This window comes from Gilbertella persicaria (genome assembly GCF_025201335.1).
Source record: "Gilbertella persicaria strain CBS 190.32 chromosome Unknown B0P05scaffold_7, whole genome shotgun sequence".
In the NCBI taxonomy this organism is placed as follows: domain Eukaryota; kingdom Fungi; phylum Mucoromycota; class Mucoromycetes; order Mucorales; family Choanephoraceae; genus Gilbertella; species Gilbertella persicaria.
In genome coordinates, this window is record NW_026251968.1 from 54,574 (window position 1) to 80,050 (window position 25,477).

Sequence of the window (25,477 nt, forward strand, 5' to 3'; positions counted from 1 at the left end):
TCAATTACGAGGTATTCATACATACAATCAGTAACGCTTGAGGACTAAAAAAGTAGTCTATAAGAGAGAATATGTTCTTCCAGAAAAGCTCAAAAAAATCACAAGCTGCTGCAGAAAAGAGCCTGATTCTTGTCAGTTTTACCTGCTAGCTTTATCTGGCGAGTTATATAAGCTAGACTTGAACTTAAGGTAACAAAATGCCTATCGTTTCTTAATGGTCATGTCTAAATTTAGTTTATTAGTAAAGAAGCCCCAAAGAAACGCGCTAAACTAAGCGAAAGATCCAGAGAATCACCACAGAAAGAGCGTGATTTGTCCCTAATTGACAAAGACATTGCACACATTGTACTTTATAGACCAAATCATCTTTTGTTATTCAAACCTCACGGTGTACTGTCTTTAAACGCTTCAAATGGGTCTTTTCACGACCATTCATTGTTTTCACCCAAAGATAAAACCATCACTTCTTGCGAATATGTCGAGAAGTTTGAGCCAATCTTTGTTGACTTTTTCTCGTTAGATAGCCAGCATGGACTCTTATTTAGTAAAGATGATGGGATAGTGTATTGGAGAAACATGGAGAACAAGGCTTTAGTACAGGATCTGAAATTGTTTTCTTTTGAAGCTAGAGAGAAAGTCGTTATGATCCAGGTTATATCTACACCTAGTTCATCCCAAGCATTGTTTGTTATAGGGTATAGAATAACAATATGACCAGAATTTTTTCTCTAATATACTCTGTGTAATAGAGATCAAGGCACTATCATGCTCTATTCCAAGTCAAGCAAGGCTGGTCTACTATTCAACCAGTTCAATATAAATGGTCCTGTTCACTCTGTTGACAGGATAAATGTAAGATGCATAAAAAGTGAGTGGACATCTAAAACAAATCCACTCTGTTGTAGAGCGATTCTATTCTAGTCTCAGTTGGATCAGGAAGAATTTATGTGTTAACATTCCAGTTTGAACACGAAGACATTAGTTTAGACTTGAAGCGAGTTCATGGTATCTCCAATGCTCGCTATATCCAAATTCTTGATGCAAATGATCATATCTTTGAAGCGATACTAGTGGATGAAAAGAACAACAATGCAGCTATGGTGCAAGCAAAATATGACCCAAATCCTACCAACGTTGAGAATGATTCAAAAGCTATAGAGGAACTTATCAGAGACACTTTGGAAGACCTTGCGCATAGTGAGTCTATAGTCAAATCAATGGAGATTGAAGAGCAAGTAAGTTGTATAAACCACTAACACGAAAATTAAACAGAAAATAAAGGAAATCAATGAAAAATTGTCTTCCATAAATCGTACTCTATATGCCCTACATAGCATCAACAACAAACGAGTACTTGGTCAGTGTAATTCGATTGATTCAACAGGATTCGAGTTCACTGTACAGCCTATTGTCAAGTCCAATTCATTTGAAAACTGTATTTTAAACAGTAAAGCTTGTTTGCGTTTATGTATCAAAACATCTCGGTTCTTAGAACTCGAGAACTGGACATTGCAACTGGATTTCTCCAGTGAACTAGACAAGTCGTGTGGACAAACAAAGCTATTTTCTGTCATAGGCTTTGAAGCATATTATGAAAATGGGATAGAGCGATATGCTATATGGGAACATGATGCTGAGTTAGATATCAAGACACTTATATTACCACTAAATATGCAAGCAACACTGGTGATGACAACGAATGATTCAGGAGAGATTGCTCGTTTTCCTGTAGCCAACATGATCATTGATGATTTGCATTTTGCCATTCCACTCAGCAATAGCTTGAATACAAGTATCAAAAGGAGAGGATTAGATAAAGTATCTGATCAACTGATGCATGCGTATCAGCAAAGAAGGCTTTATGATAAATCTTCAAGAGACCCATTATCAAGGTTAATAAGAAGACAGGTACATTATTTGTAAGTAAGACAAAAAAAAATTAACCTTTTTATACTATAGAGAAACACCCCAGAACAGAAACATTTACTTGACCACAGAAGCATTCATTTTCGATATACAATAGATGCCATGTTTAGTGATGAAGCTTATAGATCCATTCTATCTACCCTTTTTGGTGAAGGGCGTACAATGTAAGTTGGCTTTTTTAGGAGTTTACAAGCATTATCTAATCTGAATTCTAGCAATGATTTGAAGCAAATGTTGTTGAGTGCAGAACAATCTTCATTTGCCTTGGTATCCTACCCTGGATGTCCAGTCATAGTAGAGTTATCAAGGGGTATAGTATAAAAAGATAAGCACTGTATTGATCTGTGATTACGCTAGTATCTTCAACAGTGATAGAAATCAAGATAAACTGTTCTTACACGCCAGCATTATTCAAAGCAGAAGCAACAATATTAAGACGAGTTCAAACTAATTATAAAGAGACATCGCTGTCAAAAGATCAAGGTAAGTTGTCATCAATCACAAATGAATACTAATGTATCCAATAAAGGTGATATCAACCTTGTAAATAAATTAAAGAAACTTCAAGAAACAATTCTTGAGCTACAAGAAGACTGTATGGAGACTGATGAAGATGACAGTTTATGGACTAGATTAAAGAGTGCAATTGATATGTATTATAGTCTTCATAATGACATTCCTATTGGTCATTTAGAATAAACTACACTTTTTTCATGCAAACCATCATCGGAGATTGTGAATGCATTCGCCGTGAAACATGAAAAAGATAAAACGCATTCTCTCTTCATTTTCTCTTCCTTCTCTTTCTTAGTTTTATAACATGTCTAGCAAATTTGTCAATTATTTCCTTTTTCCAGTAGCTACTGCTGCTTTGCTTGGAACAATTATTCGAAGTCAAGCAAAACCCTCAAAAGCACATACACAACTTATGAAGCCTGATGGACAAGCTCGTCAACAATGGGAAAAAATCAATCATGGTCTAGGTGTTAACGATGTTGGAAGAAGTTGTGGAGGTGTATGAAAATAGTTATTCTTATCCTTTTTTTTTTTATATCTGTATTATATCTCATATTTAAATAAAAAGAATGCCGTGTGAATGAAATTCATACAGCTTATTCATTTAAGTTTATTTTATTTTTTATGTTTGCTTCTCACGCTACCATCATCCAATCAACTTTATGATGCTGAAGTATAAAAATACAAGTCTTCCCAAAAAGGTCTGTAATCATTTAAGGCAGCTAATGAAGTTATGTCAGACATCAATATTACATTGAGACCATACTTTACCTGTAATGATAGATATCAAGGGCTTATGTTCTGTTGCATTACAGAATGCATTTAATAAAGGTCTACAATCATAAGTAAGGAGTCCATTGTTTGTTTCATCTCACCTTGTGAACTTAAGGTAGATGGGACCTCTAAAAAGGTAATAGAAAAGCAAATAATCTCTGCGTCTAGATTCGTCTTTTTCTAGAATGGACATAGACTGTTTATGTCTTGCTAGTCTTGATATTAAGTCTAGTATTAAGGAAACTAACCAGGGTTTCCATGATCCTTCATCCTCTTTCTCTATGGTTTCCTCTTGTGTCTTTGACCGAGTTAAATCAGTTTGCTTTTTTCTCAGTTCAAACAGAATCATAATCACTATTCAAAACAAAAGATCAACGATGAATATGGATAGTTTCTTTTTTTTTGACATGTACCATAAACTACAGGACGCAACACCCATAAAAATTCACTAAGGTGCATCCATCCAGTTACTCCACCGTTATGATTTGCCATGATAGAATAAGCAGACGAAGCTATGCCCGTTCTAGGATCAAGTGTCAGCAATTCGAGTTTTTCCTCCTTTAATTCCTCCAATGATGATGAATCTACACTTCGGATAAGATGAGTTGGATGCAAAAGCATTTGTCGTTTGGTGCCATAGAATAATATCAAACGTAAAAGGGCTCTGTAAATAAGTTAAGACTATTTTAGACAGTCAGAATCTTCTATTACTTTATTCCTTCTAAGCTAGCAATCCACTTCCATTTGGAAAGATTTGAGACTTTTCGACTCAAAACCATCTCCGTAAGTACTTCGGTATATGATATCATGCTTAATGTCCAAGAAGCTGTTCTAAGTAGTTTTTTAGCTGAAATTAACTGAGAAAAGCGTTCATTAAATGACAAGAGATGATTGAGCTTTGTTTTCTCTGATAATGTTGATTTTTTTATCAAAACGTTGGTGTGATAGAGTGACACTAGATTTATTACTGAAAGTACTATATCCAACATCATTATTATCATGTGACCATCATGATAGTAGCTGTAGACTTACTTGCTTGCGAACAAAGATTCGAATCCTCAAATCTTCCTAAGTATTTTTTTTAGCATGAAAGGCAATTAAATTAAATTTTTACCTGGCAAGAGTATAGACAGTGCTCTTATAACATCTTCGATAGTATCGATACACGTTAGATATTCACTATAGTACTCGTCTTTAGAAGACTTGCTTTTCCAATACAACAATGAAGTTGGAAGCATATAGAGCGAAGAAAAAGGGAACAAACAGTTTTTTTTTCCAAGGTGGCACATATTTTAGTCATCCAAATAAAACACAGCTTTCTACAGCTAGATCATTCAGCCAATTGAATTCGTTTCTGCACAAGATATAGACAAAAATGAATCAATAGCAAGCGTTTGCATGAATTAACTGGTAAATAACAAAATACCCTCTACCAATGCAGCATTTATCATTAAAGCGGAAGTACTCAAAGTGTGTTATACTTTGCTATAGCCAGATTTACACTCATCAAGCTGCTGAAATTACATTGAATATGATCTGCAGATAAACAGAAATCTTTGCGCTCAATGAAGCAACAACCATCGCAGTTCATACATTTTGAGTATCAACCAAGTAAGATTATCTTGGGCACAAAAGGTCTCTTATTTTAGATACATTTCTCATGATATGTTATAGCACAAACTTTATTTCTATTGGCTCTCTCTTAGTCAGCTTGAGCGGCTGATATAAATTAGACGATGGCAATTCTTTATTTTGTTTTTCTTCTCCTTTTACTTACCGCTCTCTTTTTTTATACGATGGCTCGATTTATTCCTTACTCTGTCGCTATGGTTACGCCATTTACCAAGGCCGGTAATTTGGATATAGCGTCTGTTCCAGCTGTAGTCAAATACTACCTGAATCAAAATGTGCCTGGTTTACTTGTCAGTGGCACAACAGGGGAACAACACTGCATGACAATTGCAGAACGCAAACAGCTTTATGATTTGGTTTCAACAACAGTTTCTGGAAAATGCAAACTTTATGCAGGTGTTGCTACATTCAAGACTGAAGATGCAAAAGAATTAGCACTTGCTGCCAAAGAAGCTGGATTCTCGGGCATCATGCTAGGTTTCCCGCCCTATCGTATCCCTTCACAGAAAGAAGCTGAGTTGTACGTGAAAGAAGTTGCAGACAGTGTCAAAGAACTTCCCTTGTTTCTTTATAACAACCCTCGTCGAAATGGATTCAGCCTAGAACCAGAGACATTTGCTCGCATTGCTAAAACAGTTGGTAATATCTATGGCCAAAAAGAAGCTGGAAGTCCAGAAAATGTGAGAAAAATGAAAGCTACTTTAGACAATGTTGATACATATAGTTTCTTTTCGGGAAGCGACTCAACTTTTATTGAAGCATTTACAACACACGGATACACTGGTATCACTTCAATTGCTGGAAACATTTATCCAGATCAAATGAAGTTTGTGGTTGATCATTTGCTCAAGAACGAAATCGAACAAGCCAAAAGCATTATGGAAAGTATTGCCCCTGGAATCAAACTTTTGGAAGAAGCTGGAATGATCCAAAGTATCAAATATATCTTGCGCAAGAAAGATGTTCCAATTGGCTTCTGTCCTTCTCCAATTCAAGACATTTCTGATGAAGCAAAACAAGCATTAGACAAAGTTTTTTTCTCCTAAAACTAATAAACTGTTTAATGCAATAATTTGTAGTAAGCTATAAAGTAACTGAGTATAAAAAAGAAATATACACAATGCAGACATTCGAGTAATACAATCACTTAAGTGCGCCGTAGATTACTCAAACTGGCAATGATGAAAGGTTTCTTCCTTATCTTCTAAAAAGACTTTTTTTTTGATTTACATCTTCCGAGAGCTCGGACCTTTTCTAAAACTTTATGTAATACAAGTCATTTTAAGTAAATAAAGCTGTCAACACCGAGGTCCGGAACAAATTTATTGGCTCTAGCATATTTTTTCAAAACTTATCAAAAAAGAGTCCTAGAAAAAAATCGATGCCATCTATCTTTTACTATATCATTTACTGTTGAAAGCAGTAGAACTGGTTTTGATTATCTCTAGTGGTATAGTTTCTTTTTATAAATTTATAGTTCACCAATCAAAAGTAAACGGATCAAGACGCTCTCTAAACTCCGGTGTCTTTTCAATTTGCATATAAATACCCTGCCAATCCTCTATTTACTTTTAATTACAAATTTAATATGGATATCAAAATTTTAAATGTCGATGTTAGCTATGCTAAAACTCTCTCAGAACTTGCTGGAAAGCTTTTTTTAGAAACGTTTGCTGACCATAATCCTCCTGAAGAACTCGAGGCCTTTCTTAAATCAACATATACACCTGAAATACAAACAGAGGAGTTAAACGACCCAACAATGTATACATACATGGCATTTGATCAAGACAACACACCCATCGCTTTTTGTCAATTAAAACAGTCTAAGGATGTGTATGACTTTATTGATGACCCAGAAGCAATTGAATTGAAACGAATCTATGTTGCGAAACATTGTGCTGGAAAGGGTGTCGGAAAGAAGCTGCTGGCTGAGTGCTTGTCTAAAGCAAAAGAATTGAACAAAAAGACAATGTGGCTTGGTGTTTGGGAATTCAATCCTACAGCTATCAAATTCTACCAAAGTCAAGGTTTCCGTAAAGTTGGTACTCATATTTTTAAAGTTGGGAACAAAGAAGACACCGATGAAATCATGGTCAAGGATCTCTAGAAATATAATGATTATAAATAAACAGTTTAGACAAATAACAGGACAAAATCTTGAGTTTCCTTTCTGTTCATTATGTCTCTATCTAACAATAGTCTTAAAGACAAGCTGTGTACAACTCGATCTGTTTAAAAAATCACAAGATTTCTACAGTTTTATTAAAATTATACAAGAAATAATACAAACTATTAAAATGAACAAGAAGAGAAAATTTACATACGCTCCAAAGGTCTCAAACCCAACATACGCATGGCGTTACCAAGCGTAATACGAGCAGACCAATACATGAGCAAACGGGCATCAGCAACAGCAGGTTCAGCACCTCTAACCCAAAGGTTTTCGAAACAAGCAGAAATATCATGGGACAACTTAAAAGCATAAGTGACGACGTTACAAGGCTCATAGGCAGTAAGCAAGCTCTTGATGAGATCAGGGTATTGAGAAACAGTGCGAATGACATCAATGGCTTGAGGTTCAGTCAACAAGCTCAAATCAGCCTTATGGTTGACTTGAAGACCACTCTTACGTTCAACAGAAGCAAGACGAGCATGAGCATATTGAATGTAAGGTCCGGTATCACCTTCAAAAGTACACATACGGGCCATGTTGAATTCGTAGTTCTTGATACGACGAGCAGAGTTATCTTGGATCTTGACAGCAGAGATACCAATTTCATCAGCAACTCTTTCAGGATCATCGATTTCAGCATATTTGGCTTCGTTCTTACGCATGACTTCGTGCATGGTTTCCTTGGCTTCATCCAAGATGTCTTCCAAGAAGACAACAGTACCCTTACGAGTAGACATACCCAAGACCATACCAAAGTTGACGTGTTCAAGCTTGCTGGCCCATTCAAAGTTGAGCATTTCTAAGGTCTTAAAGAGTTGCTTCAAATGAAGATCTTGTTGAGAGGCAACAACGTAAATCATCTTGTCAAACTTGTATTTTTCATAACGTTCACTGGCAGCACCAATATCACGGGTCAAGTAAAGAGTGGTACCATCCTTCTTTTGAACAACAGTACTACCGAGCTTGTACTTTTCCATGTTGATGATCTTGGCACCTTCTGAATCTTCCAACAAGTTGCATTCTTCAAGCATCTTCATGGCCTTGGCCATACCTTCACCAACTTGGGATTCACCAGAATAAACATCAAAACTGATGTTAAGACGAGCATAAATGTCTCTATATTTGACAATAGACAAGTCTCTGAAACGGCGCCATAAAGCAAGAGCTTCTTCATCACCATCTTCCATCTTCTTAAAGTAAGCACGAGCTTCATCGTGAATAGTAGGCTCTTCTGTAGCATCTGAATTGATTTGGACATATACGTCGTACAAATGCTTGATAGGATCAGCAACAAGCTTTTCTTCAGAACCATATTTGGCGAAACCAACAGCCAAAAGACCTAACAAAAACACGAATAAATACCTCATCTCTCTCTTTTTTTTTTTTTTTTTTTTTTTTTTTTACTTACCATATTGTTTACCCCAATCACCTAAATAGTTCATGGTAATAGTCTTCCAACCATTAGCAGTGTAAACATTAGCAAGGAAAGCACCAATGATAGTAGAACGAAGATGACCAGCATGGAAAGGTTTAGCAATGTTGGGAGAAGAAAATTCAACAATAACAGTCTTGTTTTCACCAGAGCTGTTGTAACCATACTTTTCGGCCTTTTCAGAGACTTGGTTCAAGGTCAACTTGACCATAATAGCCTTGTTAATACGGAAGTTCAAGAAAGGACCAGCAGAAGAGGCTTCAGTAATGTAATCATTAGTGACAAAAGAAGAAGCCCATTCCTTGGCAATAGCAGCAGGGTTACCCTTGACACGAAGACGAGGCAAAGCAATGGCCAAATCACCATTTTCAAGAGAACGAGGGTTGTCAATGGCTTGATAAACAATAACAGGATCAAGGTTACCAATTTGAGCAATTTGGACAGCAATCAGATTTCTAAAAGTATCGACTGGGTTGGTAGAGGGATCAGATCCGGAACCGGGAATGTCGGGAATAGCGACTTCAGGAATGCTAGTGGCTAATTCAGAAGCCCATTTAAGAGCTTCTTGAGCGGCAGGTGTGGCTTCAACAGCCTTGGTATATTCACTTTCGTTTTCCTTTCTCAAGAGACACCAAGCAACATAGTCAGCAACAGTGGGTTCAGAGCCAGTCAAGAATGTGGTAGACTTGCTGGCAATACGAGCCTTTAAAGCGTCAACGTTGCCGGCAAGGGCCAAATCCAAAACATGAGCGGCGACTTGGTTGTTGACATTGGTCTCATCCAAAAGGTTGTTGGAACGGATAATGTAGCGGATAACGTTGGGACCTGTACGCAAGTTAACGCTGTCAGTCTTAAAAGTGGTTTCAGAACCAGTTTGAACAGCAATACTGTTCTTTAACTCGGGCTGACTAGCGATAATAGCCAAGGTGCCTACAGAAACATTCTTTGAGTTAAGTGTCAAACTCATTTGGATAGAGAAGTAAGAAAAAGAAAGGTGCAGAAAAATAAACGCGCAAGGACAGTTGGTTTATGAAAAAAAATAGAAAAATGAGTCATGTCCCTAATTGGTAGCGAAATCTAAGCCACTGCATTACCTAATCACTAGTAAGCCTTAGAAATTGGCTTGTAGCATAAGTGTGAGTCAATAGCTAGGGTCACTACGGCTATTTTCAGATGCATTTGAATGTCTATTAGTAATCTATAATCCTATTTCGGCAGCGGAATACAATGATTGAGTCAATGCTATTATAAATTGCTTTAAAAAGAGCTACCTTACAAAAAGAATTAAAGCTGACCGACGCTATCAAAAAGATCAACCAGCTTATAATATCCAAGAAGAAGAAAGTTATCAGTCATGATTTATACAATCGACTCAGATATCTCTTTGTGTAGCTTTATTCTGAAAATGGATTTACTGTGTATGTAAAGTGAAATAAAAAAAAAGTTGACATACTTTAAACTTTGGCATAAGTGTAAAGTGTCCCTTAAAAAAAGTCTGCGTTTAAATTCCATGAGGCGCCTTTTGACCCTGAAAAAATTTCCAGAAAGATTACCAAAGAAACATTAAAGATCTCAAAAATGAAGAAGAAAGCTGATTAATAGAAAATACAAAATGACAATTATATGGCAAGTCACTTCACTCTGTGTACACTTGACCATCCCCCCCCAATGTTTTTATTTTTATAAATAAAATTTCATTCAATACAAAAAAAATTTTTTTTTAGAAATTCAAGAGAAATAATGGATTAAAGGTGTTTAAAAACGAAGAACTATCAAGAAATTGTATTAGCGAAACTGGTAGATATAAGTACGACGTATTAGATGGTATAAAAAACGCAGCATGCTAAATACCATGATAATGAGTTATCTCTAGGAAATGTATTATCTGTTGTTGAGCTGTAGCGTACACTTTCTGTAGTACTTTTGCAAATCTAACCCTTTAAATGTATTTTATGAGCCTAGAAACATTTCGTATCGAGACATATTATATCTAAAACGTCTCTATCGTCCACAAATTGAAAAATAATGAAAATTGAAGATTTCTTCAGGGGATTATAAGGCCAAAATGACGATTTTTTGACTTTTTCAAGACTTGCATAAATGCGTTATTTTATGTGTGCTCAAACATAAGAAACTCAAAAAAAAAGGGGGACTAGAAGGCAGAAATGATGGTTTATCTTAAAAACACTGGACTACCAATCCACCACTAGTGTTATGCCTATCAATTTAATTTAAAAATGAGCTGTTAAGAAAGTTAGTTTATAAACTAAGATTACATAATAAACTTGATACTCGAAAAAGGCATAAATTGAGGATCAAAAGCATACTAGGTATGCTAAATAGAATCACAAGTTATGTAATAGTTACAAAGCATGTATATTTTTAATATATCGATTTGTTCAAATTACATAGACAAACCCCTTCTTTTCTTCATTGATTGGCATGTCGAGATTAGTCAACACTTTTCTTTCGACCAAGACGGAGCCAATTCATGTTGTTTCTTTCACTTTTGAAATATATTAATCTGCTCCCAGCTGGCTTTTGATTCTAAACAACAATTCTGTTTCTGAATTGTCTAATGGATCAATAGAATGTCTATCAAACACCAAAGTAGCAATTTTGTATCAGAAAAAAAGCTGTCATGTCAGTTACCCTACTTGTATTTGTTCCTGTATTACAAAAAAAAAAAAAAAAAAAAAAAAAAAAAAAAAAAAAAAAAAAAACGAAACAATCGGTTTGATTTAATACTCTGGATTTAAACTTTCTTTTAATTCTGACATTTTTGTGATTTGATGCTTCAGTCAAACAATGCAAGCTTATACCATCTAACAGTGTCGCTGATAATTTAAATAAAAAGAGAGAGAGAAAAAGAGGAATGTAGATCCCAATAGCTTAAAAAAGGGGTTGATAAATAGCTGGTATAATTGAACAGCACAATACCATGTGACGGTCGTTTTTAGACACTGTATGGTTATATTTGTATTGTCCAAAGTAGTACATGGAATAGATAGATGAAGAACAGGTTCTTTTTTGTTTACGTCACTTGCAGTATACAAACAGAAAAATAAAAGAAAGACTCTTTTCCCCTTTTCTTTTCTTTTCTTTTTCTTTTCTCTCTTTGATTAAAAAAAATGATGCAAGCGAGAAAGCAAAAGAGATATTCTCAAGACGATGATAATGACACATTGCTAAAGAGAAACAATAAGCTTACTTTGGTAAGCACTTAGCTATTATGCTTTGGCACTTATTCTTTCAATTTTCAGCAAAACGAAGCACTCAATAAAGAGCTGAAACGTGTAAAAAAACGATTGATGATGATGTCTAAAGAGAAGAAGTAATGTATGACATGTGTGTTCCTTGTATTCACTTCATCTTTATATAGCATCTTAATGGATAAGTTACTTGCTTACTCTGGTAAAACTGAAATCAATTATATACCTGTCCTTTCAACACCACCAGAGGCACGTGATAGCATGAATGAAAAGCCGCAAAAGAAACTTGCTACAGAGTCACTTGTTCATCATACGACTAAACAAACACCGTCTGTTAAGCTACCCATTCGAATGGGCATCTTGACTCTACATTCATTAGGAAAAATATCACTTTTACCTAGCTATCACAATCAGCAGTACATTTGGCCAATTGGATATAAAATAAGCAGGCAGGTATTGTAGATCCTTTCAAATGAGAACATTGTATTAACTTACGAACAGAACCTATCTCAGTATAGTCAATCCCTCGGGAAATACAACCTACGTTTGTTCTATTGAAGATAATGGTCATGCAGGACCTAAGGTAAGCTACTATAGACAGCAAAAAAAAAAAAAAAAAGTCAAACTTGTTCCTAGTTTCAAATCATCGCAGAAGATTGTCCTCATCATACCATCATTGGAAATTCAGCTACAGAAGTATGGACTATCATTGTAAGACGTGCTAATGAGATTAGAAATAATCCTTACTCAGGCACTGGTAAGTTACAGTCAATCCAGTACGATACTAAGAGATGCATAGCTTCTGGTCCTGATTATTATGGACTTACACAACCAGTTATTACTCAAATGATTCAGGATCTACCAAATGCAAATCAATGCAAAAACTATATTTGGAAACACTTTGACAAAATGTTCTCGCCCACTTCTCCACCTTCACCAGCCATTTTCTATAAGAAAAATACATTACATTCAACTGAACCATTGATGCCTCCTATTCGTTATCATGACAACAACAAACATCCCTTTTAATAAATAAATATACTTTTGTGACGTATCAGAGAGTGGCTTTTTCTATCTGAATCTCAAATTATGTCGCGTAATTTGCTTTTTTCGCTCTTTTTCTTTTTCTCTTTTCTCTAAGATGGATTCTAAACAGGCAAGTAATACATGGATTTGTTTATCTGTATACTCATACTATCGTAGTCTGTTATTGATGCCAAAAGGGCCGAAATATTGGCAAAATTAGCCAAATTCAATAACAAAAAGAGCGAGCCGCCACAAGAACAACAAAGACCACCAAAAAGACCTTCTTCTTCCTCCTCTTCTTCGTCTTCACAAAGACCAGCTCCACCTCCACCTTCTTCTAGTAGTAGTAGCAGGTCCTCACAAAAGGGTCGCTCGGGTAAGAAAGTGACACCTATTCCTGCGCCACCACCAGCTGGAACGGGTGGAGGATTAAATTTAGTTGAATTGCAACGTCGTATTGCTGAAGCAAAGACACGACTTTCTGGCACACCTGGTGGCATAAATGTATGTACATAAAATTCACTTGATAAATACTGACTATGGATAGGTACGTCCCACTGGATCACCATCATTGCGCACAAATGAAACAAAACCGCCTGCTCTTCCTTTGAACGACGCAGGTCAAATTGACTTGAAAGCCATGCTGGATAAAGGCATCATACCCCGAAGAGAAACTGTGAATACAAAAGCTCTTCAACGTTCAAAGCAAAAGACATCAGCAACCAAAGACATACCAGCAGCAGTAGAAAAGAAACCACTCAAGTTATTAGATGATGTACCTTCTGATTTCACAGATCCTACCAAAAATCCTTATTTTGACCCCACCATGGAAGTAAAAGTAGCACCTAAATCACGTCGTTCGCGCCAACTTAAGTTTGTTCAACCGGGCAAATATATTGATATTGCTAATCAAGAAAGAGCCAAGACACAATTGGAGAAAATGAAGCAAGCCATTGCAGAGAGTGTCAAGAAAGCTGGTATGCAGACTGAACTCGATGTGTCTGATAAAGTGATAAAGCGAGAACCACCTCCTGCTGTTGAATGGTGGGATGCTCCCTTTTTAGCTAACAAAACGTATGACGATTTGAATGAGAATGAGATTGACCCTGATAAATTGGACACATTGGTTACAATGTACGTTCATCATCCTGTACCCGTTCAACCACCTAGTGAGGCCAATGCACCACCTATTGTCAGATCATTGATGTTGACCAAGAAAGAACGTAAGAAGATGAGAAGACAAAGAAGAGCGGAAGCTTTGAAAGATAAGCGTGATAAGATCAGACTGGGTTTGATTGAACCCGATGCACCCAAAGGTAGATTGTGTATTTTGGATGAACATTGCAACTTATTGGTTCTATAGTTAAAATCAGTAATCTTATGAAAGTACTCGGTGACGAGCAGATTCAAGACCCTACAAAGATTGAAGCCCGCGTTAGAAAAGAAATGGAACTTCGACAAAAGATGCATGAAAAAGCTAACGAGCAACGTAAATTGTCTCCTGAAGAAAGAAGAGCCAAGATCACAGCTAAAATCAGAGAAGATCAAAAAGCTGCTAATGAAGTTGCTGTGTTCAAGTAAGTACATACAACAACCATGTTATAGTGACTAATGTCCATAGAATTAAACATTGCTCTCATCCTAAATTAAGATTCAAGATTGAAAAGAACGCTCAACAACATGAATTGACAGGCATCGTTATTGTTCATCCCAAATGTAATATTGTGATTGTAGAAGGCGGTCCAAAGGCAATTAAGCTATACAAACGACTTATGCTAAGACGTATTGACTGGAATGATTTGCCACCTCCCAAAAACCTTCAAGCAGATGAGACTGCAATGGACATTGATGAAAACAATCCTTATGCTTTAAAAGAAGGTGAAGAAAACAAATGTTATTTAGTCTGGTCTGGTCCAGTGAAGACCAAGTCATTTAAGAAGTTTACATGGCGTTCATTTGAAAGTGAAAAGATGGCCAGAGAAGAGCTGGGCAAATGGAATGTGGAAAACTATTGGGATGTTGCCTTGTCTACTTCAGATCAAGACTTGGAAGCACGGCAGCCTACTTTATAAATATAATAAACTCGCCTTGGATTGAATTATTCAATGTTTTTCTCATATCGTCATTAAACTTTCCGCTTATAACACCCAATTCATCGCTTCTTTTGTAAGAAAGGACTGAGTATTGTGCAGCGAAGCTATGCTTGAGAGTGCAAATTTAGTCCAAGCTTTATCAGCTTAGATCATTCTTTTCAGGCCAAATGTTGCTGTTTGTTCTTTCTGAATTATTTAATATCTAGATTTCTACTATACATCATACCCGTATGACAAGATAGAATTTGAAACGTTATTAACTAAAGTCGTTATGACTCGGATGTCTTTCATGTTCGACTGAAAAAAAAAAAGCGGAGTTTATAGCCAGTTCCGGGATTTGAATGCAGAGTGGCAGGGGGAAAGAAAGAGTTCGAATCACACGCCAACTTACGAGCTCCCTCTCTTCTTTTCTGTGTGAATTTAACAATGGTAAGCAAATCCATCCATCCATTCATTTTAGATAGATAATGCAACAACACAACTTGAATCGATGTATATCGAAAGATGACTAATGGATGGATAGGTCAACATTCCAAGACCAGAAACACCTACTGTAAGGGTTCCAAGTGCAGAAAGCACACTCCCCACAAGGTCACTCAATACAAGGCTGGTAAGGCTTCTCTCTTCGCCCAAGGTAAGAGACGTTATGACCGTAAGCAATCCGGTTATGGTGGTCAAACCAAGCCCGTTTTCCACAAGAAGGCCAAGACTACCAAGAAGATTGTCCTTCGTCTTGAATGTACCGGTAAAGTATACCAGAAACAGAGAATAGAAAGACACAGAGATGTACTAACCTTTTTAACAGCCTGTAAGTACAAGATGCAACTCGCCATCAAGAGATGTAAGCACTTCGAATTGGGTGGTGACAAGAAGACCAAGGGTGCTGCTCTCGTTTTCTAAGTTGTTTATTTTTATTTGCTCTCTTGAAAATAAATACATTCAATTTTTGTACCTTTCTCTTTTATGTTTCTATTTAAACGTAGTTTTAGTAGCGAGTGTTTGAAAAAGTATACCGTACCTCAACTCAAGTCGGTTGCTATCTTGAGTGGTGTTGCTTCCAGTGGTAATAAACCCGAGATCATTGATCGATTGTCCCATCACTTTACAACAACCTCAACACCAACACGATCTGTTCTCTCATTTGATCTAGGGTATCGAAACTTGGCCTATTGTCACCTCGATCATGAGGCTAATGTGCTAGACTGGGCCAAGATCGATCTTGATTTACCTTCTTTCCATCCGTCTGTTGTGGCACCCATCATTCGAGAATTTATCGATCAGAACGTGATCAAGAATCTCAAGACAGTAGATAAAGTACTTGTGGAACAGCAGAGAGCACGTACAGGGGGTGCTCATGCTGTGCTTGAGAATACATTACGCGTCAATTGTGTGGAAGCTATTTTATGGTGTGGTCTTTATGAAGCCACCGAATCCATTCAGCGAGATATCCAAATGATGCCTATTCCGAGACAATCTGTAGACCGTGCTTGGCAACTTGAATTAGATGCCATTGTTGCTGAAAATCCAGCTCGATTTCTTAAAATCAAGCAGGGCTATTATCAAAAGAAACAAGCAAGTGCTTTATTAGTTCAAAAATGGCTCGATACAAACACGACTGTGCAATGCAACCAAGAATTCAAGACAATGTACGAGCAAGCTAAAAAGAAAGATGATCTAAGTGATTGCTTAATACAAGCATTGGCTTGGTACAGATGGGAAAGATTCACCAAAGAATTTATTGAAATAAACAACTAATTGACTGCAATGCCTCTTCCATGCTTGTCTACGAAACTCGCATGCAATGTTACTGCATTAAAACTGCCCAAAGTAGCTCTAGCAAGTTCTTGCATAGTTGCTGCATCCAAAATCAAAAGGAAGCAAGATTCACTACCATTCTTGAGCGTCGTGTTGACAATCGACATAATCACACCATCGTCTTCTGCAGTAGCATTAGGATGAGGAATAAAGATAGGCTCTGCACAAGAACAGCCAGGTTCGTCCCAGATTTTGGCGTTGCTTTGTTCGTCTGTATTAGGACCTGAGTAAGGATGGTTCAAGTCCAGCTTGATAAGACCATTTACAACGGATCCAGAGGCATAGGAAGGTGCATGACGAGACTCACAAACACCCCAACAGTATTGATATGGTTTGAGATTATAACGAGGATTAAAGCGAGGCATCTCAAGATCATGACCAATGACTGTATAGGAAGCCACACGACGCTTATTGAACTGAACAAATTTAGAGAAATTGAAAGCTTCTGACCAAGAAGGAGTCCATGGTTTAGCATCAGGTTTGGCAACAGGGACTTGACCAAGACGGTATCGACGGAACTGAGAAGGTGCAATCTGATGTTCTTTCTTATGGTCTGTGTTCTTGTCAAATCGGAAACGAGCAGGCTGAACAAGGTCCAAGTCAAGTTTGCCAGTGGGTGTTTTGCCCAATTCAAAACTGGCGTCCACAATATCGGTGTTTTCATACATGCAGTAGTCCATATAGATCACGCGTTCTTTACGGCCACCGGGAAGTTGAACTTCTTCATCCCAGGCATTTGCAGTATGGAAAGAAAAGCAAGGATCTGCTTCATAAGTAGCTACATGGTTACCTGTATGGCGATCAACGACATGGAACAAGGTATGTCTTGTTTCGTCCCAGTAAAAGTTTGGTAGGCGCTTGAGTAATAAATGGCAGAAAGACCACCAAAGGAGTAATAGTATGGGAAGTTAGGAATAATAATGTAATTTTTTGTCATGCTAAAAGAGTGAATATAAGAGGGTTTCAAGGCTTCCAATGTCTTCCAAGCTCCCAAGTGGCGCCAGATAGGTTGGTGAAGCCTTGGTTCAGGAGCAGGCATTTGTTCTTCTTTCTTACCAGAAGCAGAAGGCAAATAAGGACCAAGGGTAAATGTTTGAAAAGTAGGAAAAGGACCCAGGTTGACCATGAAATTCACAAATTCATCTGTTTCTTCATCGTACTGATGATGTGAAGCACATAATTGACCTTGAAGTTTTTTACTGATATGGCCATAAGTAAACATCTTGAGAGGTTCTACTGAACATGAGTTTATTATCTTTGCATAAAACCACTTACTCAAAGATTCGGTATCAACCACTTGTAAAGTATTTGCATCTCTTTTAACAACCAAAGCTTCACCACGCTTTACACCCGTTTCTTTTTCCAAAGCAGAACCTAAAGGGAAATTAGGGGTGATTGTAACATTGACCATATCGAATTCGGCATCCTCTTCTTGTAAGGCAGCATTGATACCAAATTTAGAAATATGGTGATAAACAGTTTGCATTCGACCAAAAATAGTCTTGCAAGGATCAGGGCCAAAAGTCAAAAGGGTAGGGTCACGTTGTCCAATGCGGCGCTCAACACCATGAGACGTGTGGCGAGAATTGTATTTGACAGTCTGGGTTTCGCCATCGACTTCAAACCGGTGAAGCATAGCAAGACCATCAAAAGGATGACCAATGTGGAAAGTATCGCCGTTATCTAACAAGACATTGTAACGACCGGAACCTAATAAAAATAATTGATATGTGTCTGTAAAAATAAAAGAATGATCCTACCTGATCGATACATGACACCTTGAACCCAAAAAGGGATTTCACCTTCAAGCGTAAGTGTCTTGACGGAATCCACAGCAGGCACATTCTTGAAGCCAACTGGAGAAGGTGCAGGTTCATTGACTTTGATATTAGGGTTTTCTGCAGCTGGTGTGATCATGTTTTTTAGAATGAATGTAGAAAATGCAGATAAAAAGGAAAGAGTAATGAAGAAAGATATAGAAAAAGTTCAGGATATTTATAGTGTTTCTAACAAAACAACAATTTTAGTCCATTATCTGATGATGCATTCTGTAAAAATCATTTCTTTGTTATTTCTAACAAAAAGGAGATGTGTGTTTTTGTATTAGAAAATAAAGGTACAATACATGCTTCAGAGGAGAATATCATCCATTTTTGGTCATTGTCTCGAGTACAGGCACAGTATGTTTATATTTATTGACATCTTTCATTCTCGGTAAAATTTTATTGTTAAATGTGATGTTATGTCTTTCTTATTTTCTTTTCTTTTTATTTCTTTTCGATCGATATCTTTTGCTTCTGTAGTGAGATATGATAAAAGGGAGAGTAAATCAAAGGGAGGTAAGTCTGAATTTAAGACAGTTATGAAGATCGACTATTAAACTACATGAAATAAAAATACTCGAGAATATTGTTTCATGAACCATTCTATTCTTATAGACAAAGGTTGTTTCATTATTGAAAATATATCATATCTTTTTGAGTTCCACAACCTCATGCATGGTTATGATAAAACAAAAGACTACTGCAATTTCATTGTCTTTTGTAGAGAGTTATTCAATGACCACAATACCTTGAATAGAAAGGAGTCAACAATAAGGATTTTCTACTATATATGTCTATGTGTATGTATGTGTGGTGAAGAAAAAAAAGGGATGTGCTTCAATTTGATTGTTCTCAAACAAGTTTAATGCAACTTTTCGGAACGCTGACTTGATTGCTTGTGAGAAAAAAAAAGTACTTTAGCACAGGAAAGATATGTTTAGTACGACGATCTTTAATAAGAACAAAAAAAAGTATTTTAAAAATGGATGTTGTAAGGTACTTTAAGTAAGTTGTTATAGGTACACATGAAAAGCCACTTATCGTACAGAAACAATAAAAAAAAGAAAGCTGTAGAGATTTAAAAGCCCCTCTTTCATTGAAGACTTAGCTTGACAATAATATCAAACGATAGCTTAAGTGCTCAATTTCTATTGTAACTTTTCTCTTTCTTTTGATTATTTGTTTTTATTGTGTACTTGCTATGTCATGAAGAGTTATGATAGAGTAATATCCCAAAAGACTGAATTCTCAGAAACAACTGACCAACTTATTGCATGAAATACATCATGCACCATACTGCAAATACAGCACAATTCCAGACTAAAAGAGAAGGTGAATCCAGAATTTCGTCCTAGTAAAGAAAAACCAAGGATCTAACTGATACCAAGATTGCATCGTGTTTGCATATATACTTGCGAGAAAACGATACATTAATTATATAGATCCTAATCTACTTGCATTCATAAATAACACTTCTAAAATCTTATCTTCAAATATTAAAAACCAAGTAGCCTTAGGGTACTATTGTCCAAAAAAGAAGATTTGACTGATTTGCAAAACTAGCGCCCCATCTCTCTTATCAACACCGATGCCAAAATATTCACTAAATTAATTAATACAAGACTTATGCCACATTTCTCCAAGTGTATTTCTCCTCACTAAATGGGTTTTATTCCTGGACGTTTTATTGCTGAAAATGGCCAAATACTATACAATGTCCAAGCTATAGCCGCTTACAACAAATCAGAATCCATTGGTTTGCTCTTAGATCAGGAGAAAGCTTATGATCGGGCCCATTCCGAATATCTTACACAAATCATGCATGCTTTTAACATTCCTTCTACTCTAATTCATAGCCTCACCACCCTCCTTTTCAACACACATATTCACTTCAATGTGAATGGTTATATTACAACAAACACAGCACAACAACGATGGGGACTTCGACAAGGGGATCCTTTGAGTCCTCTGTTGTGAGATGAAGAGAGAATAGGCATAAAATAAGAGAAAAGGTAATAGCACAGAGAAAGTCCGCTAGAACTTGTATAGGCTTTTATTTCCCCAAAAGAAAGAAAAAAATATTATAAAATGTCGAGGTATTTATACTTTTTCTTCTCGGTCAAAATATTGTTTTGGGTTAGCTTCTTGACTACGGATTGATTTGTTAGATCAGGAGTAGTTAAGAGAAATGCCTTTAGAAGAAGTTGTCAGCTCAGTCAATAGTGCATGATCTGACTTGAACTTGAATAAACTATTACATATTTGTCAAATGCCAATGCTAATGTATTTATCAGCTCTAACTGTCACTTTATGAGTGCCATTAATAATAACAGAGTCACTAGGTTCATAATCTCTGACTATGAGGATGATGTAGTACTTCTTGTAGAATGAGTGAATGTCAGTGACTATAGATCCATTGAAATTGCCATAGATGTGATCTGGTCTTTTGCCATGATCATCATTTATTGATCTATGCATATGAATTCATATGTGTTCACAACACAAGACTCTAACATCGTTCAAAAGTGCTTTTTCTTCTGCTTCCATGATGTTTCGTGATCTGAATTTCTTAAGGATTCTTGTGACATTCATGTCATTTACAATCAACTATAGATCAAATTATCATCACTTGTGTCAAATTTATTCTTGCTTACATTCTCGCCTTCACCCCAGTATTTTTGACCTTCTCCTGACAAATAGTTGATCAATCTTCTTCTCTTGACTTTAGGTTCAGACAATGTTGAGCCTGTAGAACTAGTGGGGCCTATGAAGAATAGCAGTAAGAATAATGCAAACATCTTTCCAAAGAGACTCAAGATAAAGCATACTAGATGGCCTTTGAGTATCAATGTTGATGCTAATAATGCTGTTGCTAATAATGTTGTTGCTATTGTTTTGTTGGAAAGTAGACATGGAAATAAAATATGGGAGAAGTAATAAGACTTAGAACCAGTAGAATATATAGGGGAAATGCAAAGTTGTTTGTTCCCACTTGAGAGTGAATGTCAAGGTACACAAACATTTTACAGTTTCAGGTAATCCAGGTGTTACCATAGACTATAGAAGCCTACCTACTATACAAAATGCGTTTGAATACGGGATCATTATTGCCTTCTGGTTATCGCTATTTTTCTTACAATAAACTGTTGATATCTTCTTTATGCTCTTATTCATGCTTTTATTCATGCTCTTCCTCTTTCTCTTCGGCCTTGTAAGTCAGGCCATATAGTATTTATGTGATGTTTGATGTTTTATGTTTGCTGTTTGATGTTTGCTGTTTGCTGTTTGTACTACGCACGCAGTTGTTTTAAAATTACTGCTTTAAGGAATTTTGATGTGCAAAAGAAAAAGACCAAGAGAACATCATTCCTTGTCAAATGCACAACTCTTTAACTATTCTATGATCCAATTAATCAGAAAAAAAATAGCCATCTTTATTGAAGCAAGAAGACCCTCTGTATTTGTATATTATGTCTTTCGCAGTAATTGATTATTTCACGTGAAAGTGAAAAAGAAAAGGGAGAAATCTGTACGACATTTGTTGTATGTAATATTTGGACTAATTGCTTAAATAAGTTGCTTTATACGGAATGCTTTTTGGATGATAAGCAGTGAGGTGATCCTCTTGGATTTCAGATAAGTCAACTGACAAGATACGTCATACTCACAACGCCAACAAAGATTAGCCCTATTTATTTTTCTCCTTTTTTTTACCCTTCATTCTATTTTATATGCCTATTGCGCAGTGGCAGTGAGCTGTTCTTGCTTATATAGGAACATGCTCGCGTTCGGGATGAAGTGCTGTTGAAGATTCTGCCGGCAGTCTATGCTGCCCAACCTGTTCTCAATGGTAGCCCTTCTTGATTTCTTTGGCTGCTCTTATTTCTTAGTCGCGTCGCCGGTCATCGACCTTCTTTGTTTGAGCGTGGTCAAAACATGCCACATATGCGCATATAGGCTCAACTGGAGAATTTAAATAGGTAATAGATTAATATGAAAAGAACAAAACTCATTCCTTTTTCTATTTTTATTTTTTAGCTACTCTTCTTTTCTGTGCGCAGTGGCAGAGAGCTGTCTTGCTTATGTAGGAATATGCTCGCGTTCGGGATGAAGTGCTGTTGAGGATTCTGCCGGCAGGCTATGTTGCCCAGCATAAGCAATTGTGTATGGGATTTTACATTGGGCCTGTTCTCAATGGTAGCCCTTCTTGATTTCTTTGGCTGTTCTCGAACTCCTTAGTTCGAGGGTGGTCGGAGCATGCCATATGCGTACAGGTGGCTCTTTTTAAGTTGGTCTTCTGCTTGCCTCCAAGATGTCTTGTTCTGTTTGAGGTGCCAAATGCGTCGGTTTATCAAGTTGCTCTTTATACTGTTCATTCACTCTAAGGTCCTAATAATAAGAAAAATGTTATGTAAAGAAATAACTTTTTTTTTCAAATAAAAGTTTTCATGTTATGCGCCTTTTTACAAAGACTGAGCCATTGCTTTTCAGATTTCTAGTCAGAGTGGTGTCTACCATTAACATATGCTATAAAAAGTTTTAGATAACATCTATGTTACCGCTCCTTTGTACTGGATACAAATGAGTCAAGTATTGAGTTGTTTGTATCTCATTCATGTGCTCTACAGAGGCATCGACTTGATGAAATGTCTATTTTCCAGGCTTCAACCAATTCTAATTAGAGACATCTTTCTTTACAATGAATACCTCTCAGGCTTAATAAGAAACAACTTCAATTGCTTGATGAGTTGAGCAAAGAAACACTTGTGATATGTACTAACAATAGTCATATGTGAAAGATCTTTTTTATTATGTACATAGTGAATTAAGCATCTTTCTTTTCTTTTTTGGCTTTCTTTTCATTTTCTTTTGCTGCTCTTTTACGCTTCTTTGATGCTTCAATCATTTCCCTAGAATAGATTGATTAGCAATGGCTTATGGATGTGCTTACTTACTTTTTCTTGTTTTGTTGATACTTGTCATATTTTGAGGTAGAATCAATCTGTTGACGATCAATTCCCTTCTTTAATTCTCTTTTTTGATTGTGTGTAGCACTCTTGATCTTGAGCATCCAATCTGGAATATCACAGCCAGAATCCTTCATCACATTCACCACACCCTTCATGTACTGGATATCGTCTTGCGTATAATAAGTGACTGCTTCACCTTGTCGACCAGCACGACCTGTACGACCAATACGGTGAATATAACTAGCCACTGTCTGAGGGAAATCATAATTGATGACTAGATTGACACCTTTGAAATCCAGACCACGGGCCATCAATTCAGTAGCAATCAACACCCAAATCTTACCCATTCGGAACTGATCAATGATATTGTCACGCTGAGCTTTGGTACGGTCAGAATGAATCACTTCCACATTAATACCGTCAAAGATGAGTTCATGAAAGAGTTCTTTAGCACGTTCAATCGACTGTACAAAAATCAACACAGGTGGCTTGATGCCCTTTTGAATCAATTGACGAAGAGCAATCATTTTGCCTGCTTCTGTACCTGTAAATAACAATTCTTGTTTAATGGTATCTGTAGCAGCATTTTTGGCACCAATGACAAGACGAATAGGGTTCTTCATGACTGTATTGGCGAGTTCTTCTACATGAGATGAAAATGTGGCGCTAAAAAGTGATTTTTGAATGGTAGTAGATGAACAAGCAGCAAAGATCTCATCTGTTTGATCCAAAAAGCCTTGGTCTAATAATTTATCTGCTTCATCCAACACAAGGTGCTTGACTGCACTCAAGTCAACTTCTTTTTCTTTAATAGCGTACACTAATCTTAAGGGTGTAGTAATCAATATATCTAGCAAAGAGGTTAGTTGGAAAAATACATACAAAAGGCACTTACCAAACTTTTGTCTTGATTCTGGTGTTTGAGATTTGTCTGCAGCTGTTGATTTAGCCAATACGTTGATACGTAACTTGGTGCCTTGAGAAAGATGGTTTGCCTCACGAGCAATTTGTTGAACCAATTCTCTTGTGGGTGCAATAATCAAGGCACGATAGCTTGTCTTCTTTTCAGGCTTCTTTAAATCATGTAAAATGGGCAACAAATAAGCCATTGTTTTACCTGAACCTGTAGGGGCACAAGACATAAGATCTCTTCCATTCAACATGATAGGAATAGACTGCATTTGTACAGGTGTAGGCGTTTTGTATTTTGCTTTCATCAAGTTGTTGTAAAGCGTTGTACTCAATTGATAAGCAGGTGAAGCAAGGTCTTCAAAGGTTCTGAAAGGATTAGGTACGTCTGTACCATAGACCTTAATCTTGTTTTGCTTTCTAAATTCTTTCGCTTCTTCTACACTATTGAAAATAGTGTTTGTCTTTTTGGCTAATCAAACATAAGTCAAAAGTAGATCTCTTTTCACATTACCTTTCTTTAGTTTTTTTGTTGTTTCTTTTTCGGTAGTTTCTTCCTCTTGAGATGGAATGGCTGTGGTATGTGTGTTGTTGAAAAAGTTGATTTCTTGCAAGAGTTGATCACGAACAGTAGGATCGTTGACGGCAGCATTCTTTTTCTTTGTTTGTACTTGGTTGGCTTCTTTTTCACCTTCGAAAAGGTTTATGTCGTTCTTGAAGCGCTTTTTATCGAAATGAGCTCCACCACCTAGTAAATGAAAAAGATCCATCGTTTTCTATAGTTTCAAAAAAGAGAGAGAAAGGGACCATTTCAAAGTAATATGGAAAAGCCACTGAAGAGGAAGCAAAAAAGCAGTCACTAAATGTAATAACTTGTGTGTTAGTTTGCATAAACATGCAATTCAAAAAAATAGAATGAATTTGCATGCCATGGTAACAAAGAGAGACTATAGATTCTGGCCATCCTGTGTTATCTCTTATTACAGAGTGTTCTTTCTCTCTCTTTTTTTTTTTTCCAAAACAATGGTTCAATAGCATCCATGTCTTTTAAACAAAGAACATCATGTTTTGTACAAAAGTTGATTTTACACATTATGCGGTTATTGTGTCTTGATCAGATATACATAAAGGTACTGAATCAACTATGCCTCACAAGATAAGCATGTCTCTTTC

General features: G+C 36.6%; 13 protein-coding genes across 13 annotated transcripts; 8 read left to right on the forward strand and 5 right to left on the reverse strand.

The window, feature by feature from the left end:
• Positions 1-576: 576 nt before the first annotated feature.
• B0P05DRAFT_584316 (uncharacterized protein) lies at positions 577-2,947 on the forward strand (the record flags this gene model as incomplete). The annotated part of the gene is made up of 9 exons (XM_051582339.1): positions 577-695; positions 750-852; positions 906-1,235; positions 1,282-1,908; positions 1,960-2,090; positions 2,142-2,236; positions 2,284-2,409; positions 2,456-2,579; positions 2,755-2,947. The coding sequence occupies 9 exons, from the start codon at positions 577-579 to the stop codon at positions 2,945-2,947; spliced, it is 1,848 nt and encodes a 615-aa protein (XP_051437742.1).
• Positions 2,948-2,992: 45 nt separating this feature from the next.
• B0P05DRAFT_529305 (peroxisome membrane protein) lies at positions 2,993-4,463 on the reverse strand. Its single transcript, XM_051576730.1, has 7 exons — positions 4,331-4,463; positions 4,249-4,284; positions 3,928-4,192; positions 3,630-3,880; positions 3,318-3,570; positions 3,214-3,275; positions 2,993-3,164 (listed from the first exon to the last, which is right to left on the reverse strand). Exons 1-7 carry the CDS (start codon positions 4,452-4,454, stop codon positions 3,103-3,105), a joined length of 1,053 nt encoding a protein of 350 aa, XP_051437743.1. The 5' UTR covers positions 4,455-4,463; the 3' UTR covers positions 2,993-3,102.
• Positions 4,464-4,992: 529 nt separating this feature from the next.
• On the forward strand, positions 4,993-5,930 carry B0P05DRAFT_529306 (uncharacterized protein). Its single transcript, XM_051576731.1, has one exon. It carries the CDS (start codon positions 5,013-5,015, stop codon positions 5,892-5,894), a length of 882 nt encoding a protein of 293 aa, XP_051437744.1. The 5' UTR covers positions 4,993-5,012; the 3' UTR covers positions 5,895-5,930.
• Positions 5,931-6,235: 305 nt separating this feature from the next.
• On the forward strand, positions 6,236-7,050 carry B0P05DRAFT_323401 (acyl-CoA N-acyltransferase). The gene has a single exon (XM_051573533.1). It carries the CDS (start codon positions 6,437-6,439, stop codon positions 6,956-6,958), a length of 522 nt encoding a protein of 173 aa, XP_051437745.1. The 5' UTR covers positions 6,236-6,436; the 3' UTR covers positions 6,959-7,050.
• A 117-nt stretch (positions 7,051-7,167) lies between these two features.
• B0P05DRAFT_577646 (uncharacterized protein) lies at positions 7,168-9,423 on the reverse strand (the record flags this gene model as incomplete). The annotated part of the gene is made up of 2 exons (XM_051581798.1): positions 7,168-8,363; positions 8,433-9,423. 2 exons carry the CDS (start codon positions 9,421-9,423, stop codon positions 7,168-7,170), a joined length of 2,187 nt encoding a protein of 728 aa, XP_051437746.1.
• A 2,584-nt stretch (positions 9,424-12,007) lies between these two features.
• On the forward strand, positions 12,008-12,571 carry B0P05DRAFT_439284 (F/Y rich C-terminus-domain-containing protein; the record flags this gene model as incomplete). The annotated part of the gene is made up of 4 exons (XM_051573737.1): positions 12,008-12,126; positions 12,170-12,251; positions 12,305-12,425; positions 12,468-12,571. Coding segments are annotated over 4 exons (426 nt in total), but the record flags the coding sequence as incomplete, so codon positions are not given.
• Positions 12,572-12,742: 171 nt separating this feature from the next.
• B0P05DRAFT_323417 (pre-mRNA processing factor 3-domain-containing protein) lies at positions 12,743-14,890 on the forward strand. Its single transcript, XM_051573534.1, has 5 exons — positions 12,743-12,824; positions 12,872-13,198; positions 13,242-14,010; positions 14,058-14,271; positions 14,316-14,890. The coding sequence occupies exons 1-5, from the start codon at positions 12,810-12,812 to the stop codon at positions 14,764-14,766; spliced, it is 1,776 nt and encodes a 591-aa protein (XP_051437748.1). The 5' UTR covers positions 12,743-12,809; the 3' UTR covers positions 14,767-14,890.
• Positions 14,891-15,291: 401 nt separating this feature from the next.
• B0P05DRAFT_529319 (60S ribosomal protein L44) lies at positions 15,292-15,687 on the forward strand (the record flags this gene model as incomplete). Its single annotated transcript, XM_051576732.1, has 2 exons — positions 15,292-15,532; positions 15,593-15,687. 2 exons carry the CDS (start codon positions 15,292-15,294, stop codon positions 15,685-15,687), a joined length of 336 nt encoding a protein of 111 aa, XP_051437749.1.
• On the forward strand, positions 15,467-16,840 carry B0P05DRAFT_323432 (ribonuclease H-like domain-containing protein). The gene is made up of 2 exons (XM_051573535.1): positions 15,467-15,532; positions 15,593-16,840. The coding sequence occupies exon 2, from the start codon at positions 15,751-15,753 to the stop codon at positions 16,540-16,542; it is 792 nt and encodes a 263-aa protein (XP_051437750.1). The 5' UTR covers positions 15,467-15,532; positions 15,593-15,750; the 3' UTR covers positions 16,543-16,840.
• On the reverse strand, positions 16,539-18,519 carry B0P05DRAFT_569127 (carotene dioxygenase; the record flags this gene model as incomplete). The annotated part of the gene is made up of 4 exons (XM_051581227.1): positions 16,539-17,392; positions 17,419-17,835; positions 17,878-18,312; positions 18,363-18,519. The coding sequence occupies 4 exons, from the start codon at positions 18,517-18,519 to the stop codon at positions 16,539-16,541; spliced, it is 1,863 nt and encodes a 620-aa protein (XP_051437751.1).
• A 453-nt stretch (positions 18,520-18,972) lies between these two features.
• On the forward strand, positions 18,973-19,366 carry B0P05DRAFT_323588 (uncharacterized protein). The gene has a single exon (XM_051573536.1). It carries the CDS (start codon positions 19,019-19,021, stop codon positions 19,289-19,291), a length of 273 nt encoding a protein of 90 aa, XP_051437752.1. The 5' UTR covers positions 18,973-19,018; the 3' UTR covers positions 19,292-19,366.
• A 1,463-nt stretch (positions 19,367-20,829) lies between these two features.
• Positions 20,830-21,350, reverse strand: B0P05DRAFT_529323 (uncharacterized protein). The gene is made up of 2 exons (XM_051576733.1): positions 21,080-21,350; positions 20,830-21,032 (listed from the first exon to the last, which is right to left on the reverse strand). Exons 1-2 carry the CDS (start codon positions 21,221-21,223, stop codon positions 20,910-20,912), a joined length of 267 nt encoding a protein of 88 aa, XP_051437753.1. The 5' UTR covers positions 21,224-21,350; the 3' UTR covers positions 20,830-20,909.
• A 2,026-nt stretch (positions 21,351-23,376) lies between these two features.
• Positions 23,377-25,074, reverse strand: B0P05DRAFT_464343 (P-loop containing nucleoside triphosphate hydrolase protein; the record flags this gene model as incomplete). Its single annotated transcript, XM_051574213.1, has 3 exons — positions 23,377-24,245; positions 24,291-24,776; positions 24,819-25,074. 3 exons carry the CDS (start codon positions 25,072-25,074, stop codon positions 23,377-23,379), a joined length of 1,611 nt encoding a protein of 536 aa, XP_051437754.1.
• Positions 25,075-25,477: the final 403 nt, after the last annotated feature.

Excerpts from the sequence above, each read along its gene's own strand:
- B0P05DRAFT_529305 (XM_051576730.1), bottom strand. The coding sequence starts at position 4,454 with ATGCTTCCAACTTCATTGTTGTATTGGAAAAGCAAGTCTTCTAAAGAC. Across the intron at positions 3,881-3,927 it reads GCTAGCTTAGAAGGAATAAA|AGCCCTTTTACGTTTGATAT; the intron begins GTAATAGAAGAT and ends ACTTATTTACAG. Across the intron at positions 3,571-3,629 it reads GTTGCGTCCTGTAGTTTATG|TGATTATGATTCTGTTTGAA; the intron begins GTACATGTCAAA and ends TGTTTTGAATAG.
- B0P05DRAFT_529306 (XM_051576731.1), top strand. The coding sequence starts at position 5,013 with ATGGCTCGATTTATTCCTTACTCTGTCGCTATGGTTACGCCATTTACC.
- B0P05DRAFT_323401 (XM_051573533.1), top strand. The coding sequence starts at position 6,437 with ATGGATATCAAAATTTTAAATGTCGATGTTAGCTATGCTAAAACTCTC.
- B0P05DRAFT_323417 (XM_051573534.1), top strand. Across the intron at positions 14,011-14,057 it reads TGAACCCGATGCACCCAAAG|TTAAAATCAGTAATCTTATG; the intron begins GTAGATTGTGTA and ends TTGGTTCTATAG. Across the intron at positions 14,272-14,315 it reads AATGAAGTTGCTGTGTTCAA|AATTAAACATTGCTCTCATC; the intron begins GTAAGTACATAC and ends TAATGTCCATAG.
- B0P05DRAFT_323432 (XM_051573535.1), top strand. The coding sequence starts at position 15,751 with ATGTTTCTATTTAAACGTAGTTTTAGTAGCGAGTGTTTGAAAAAGTAT.
- B0P05DRAFT_323588 (XM_051573536.1), top strand. The coding sequence starts at position 19,019 with ATGAACCATTCTATTCTTATAGACAAAGGTTGTTTCATTATTGAAAAT.
- B0P05DRAFT_529323 (XM_051576733.1), bottom strand. The coding sequence starts at position 21,223 with ATGTTTGCATTATTCTTACTGCTATTCTTCATAGGCCCCACTAGTTCT. Across the intron at positions 21,033-21,079 it reads ACTGGGGTGAAGGCGAGAAT|TTGATTGTAAATGACATGAA; the intron begins GTAAGCAAGAAT and ends TTTGATCTATAG.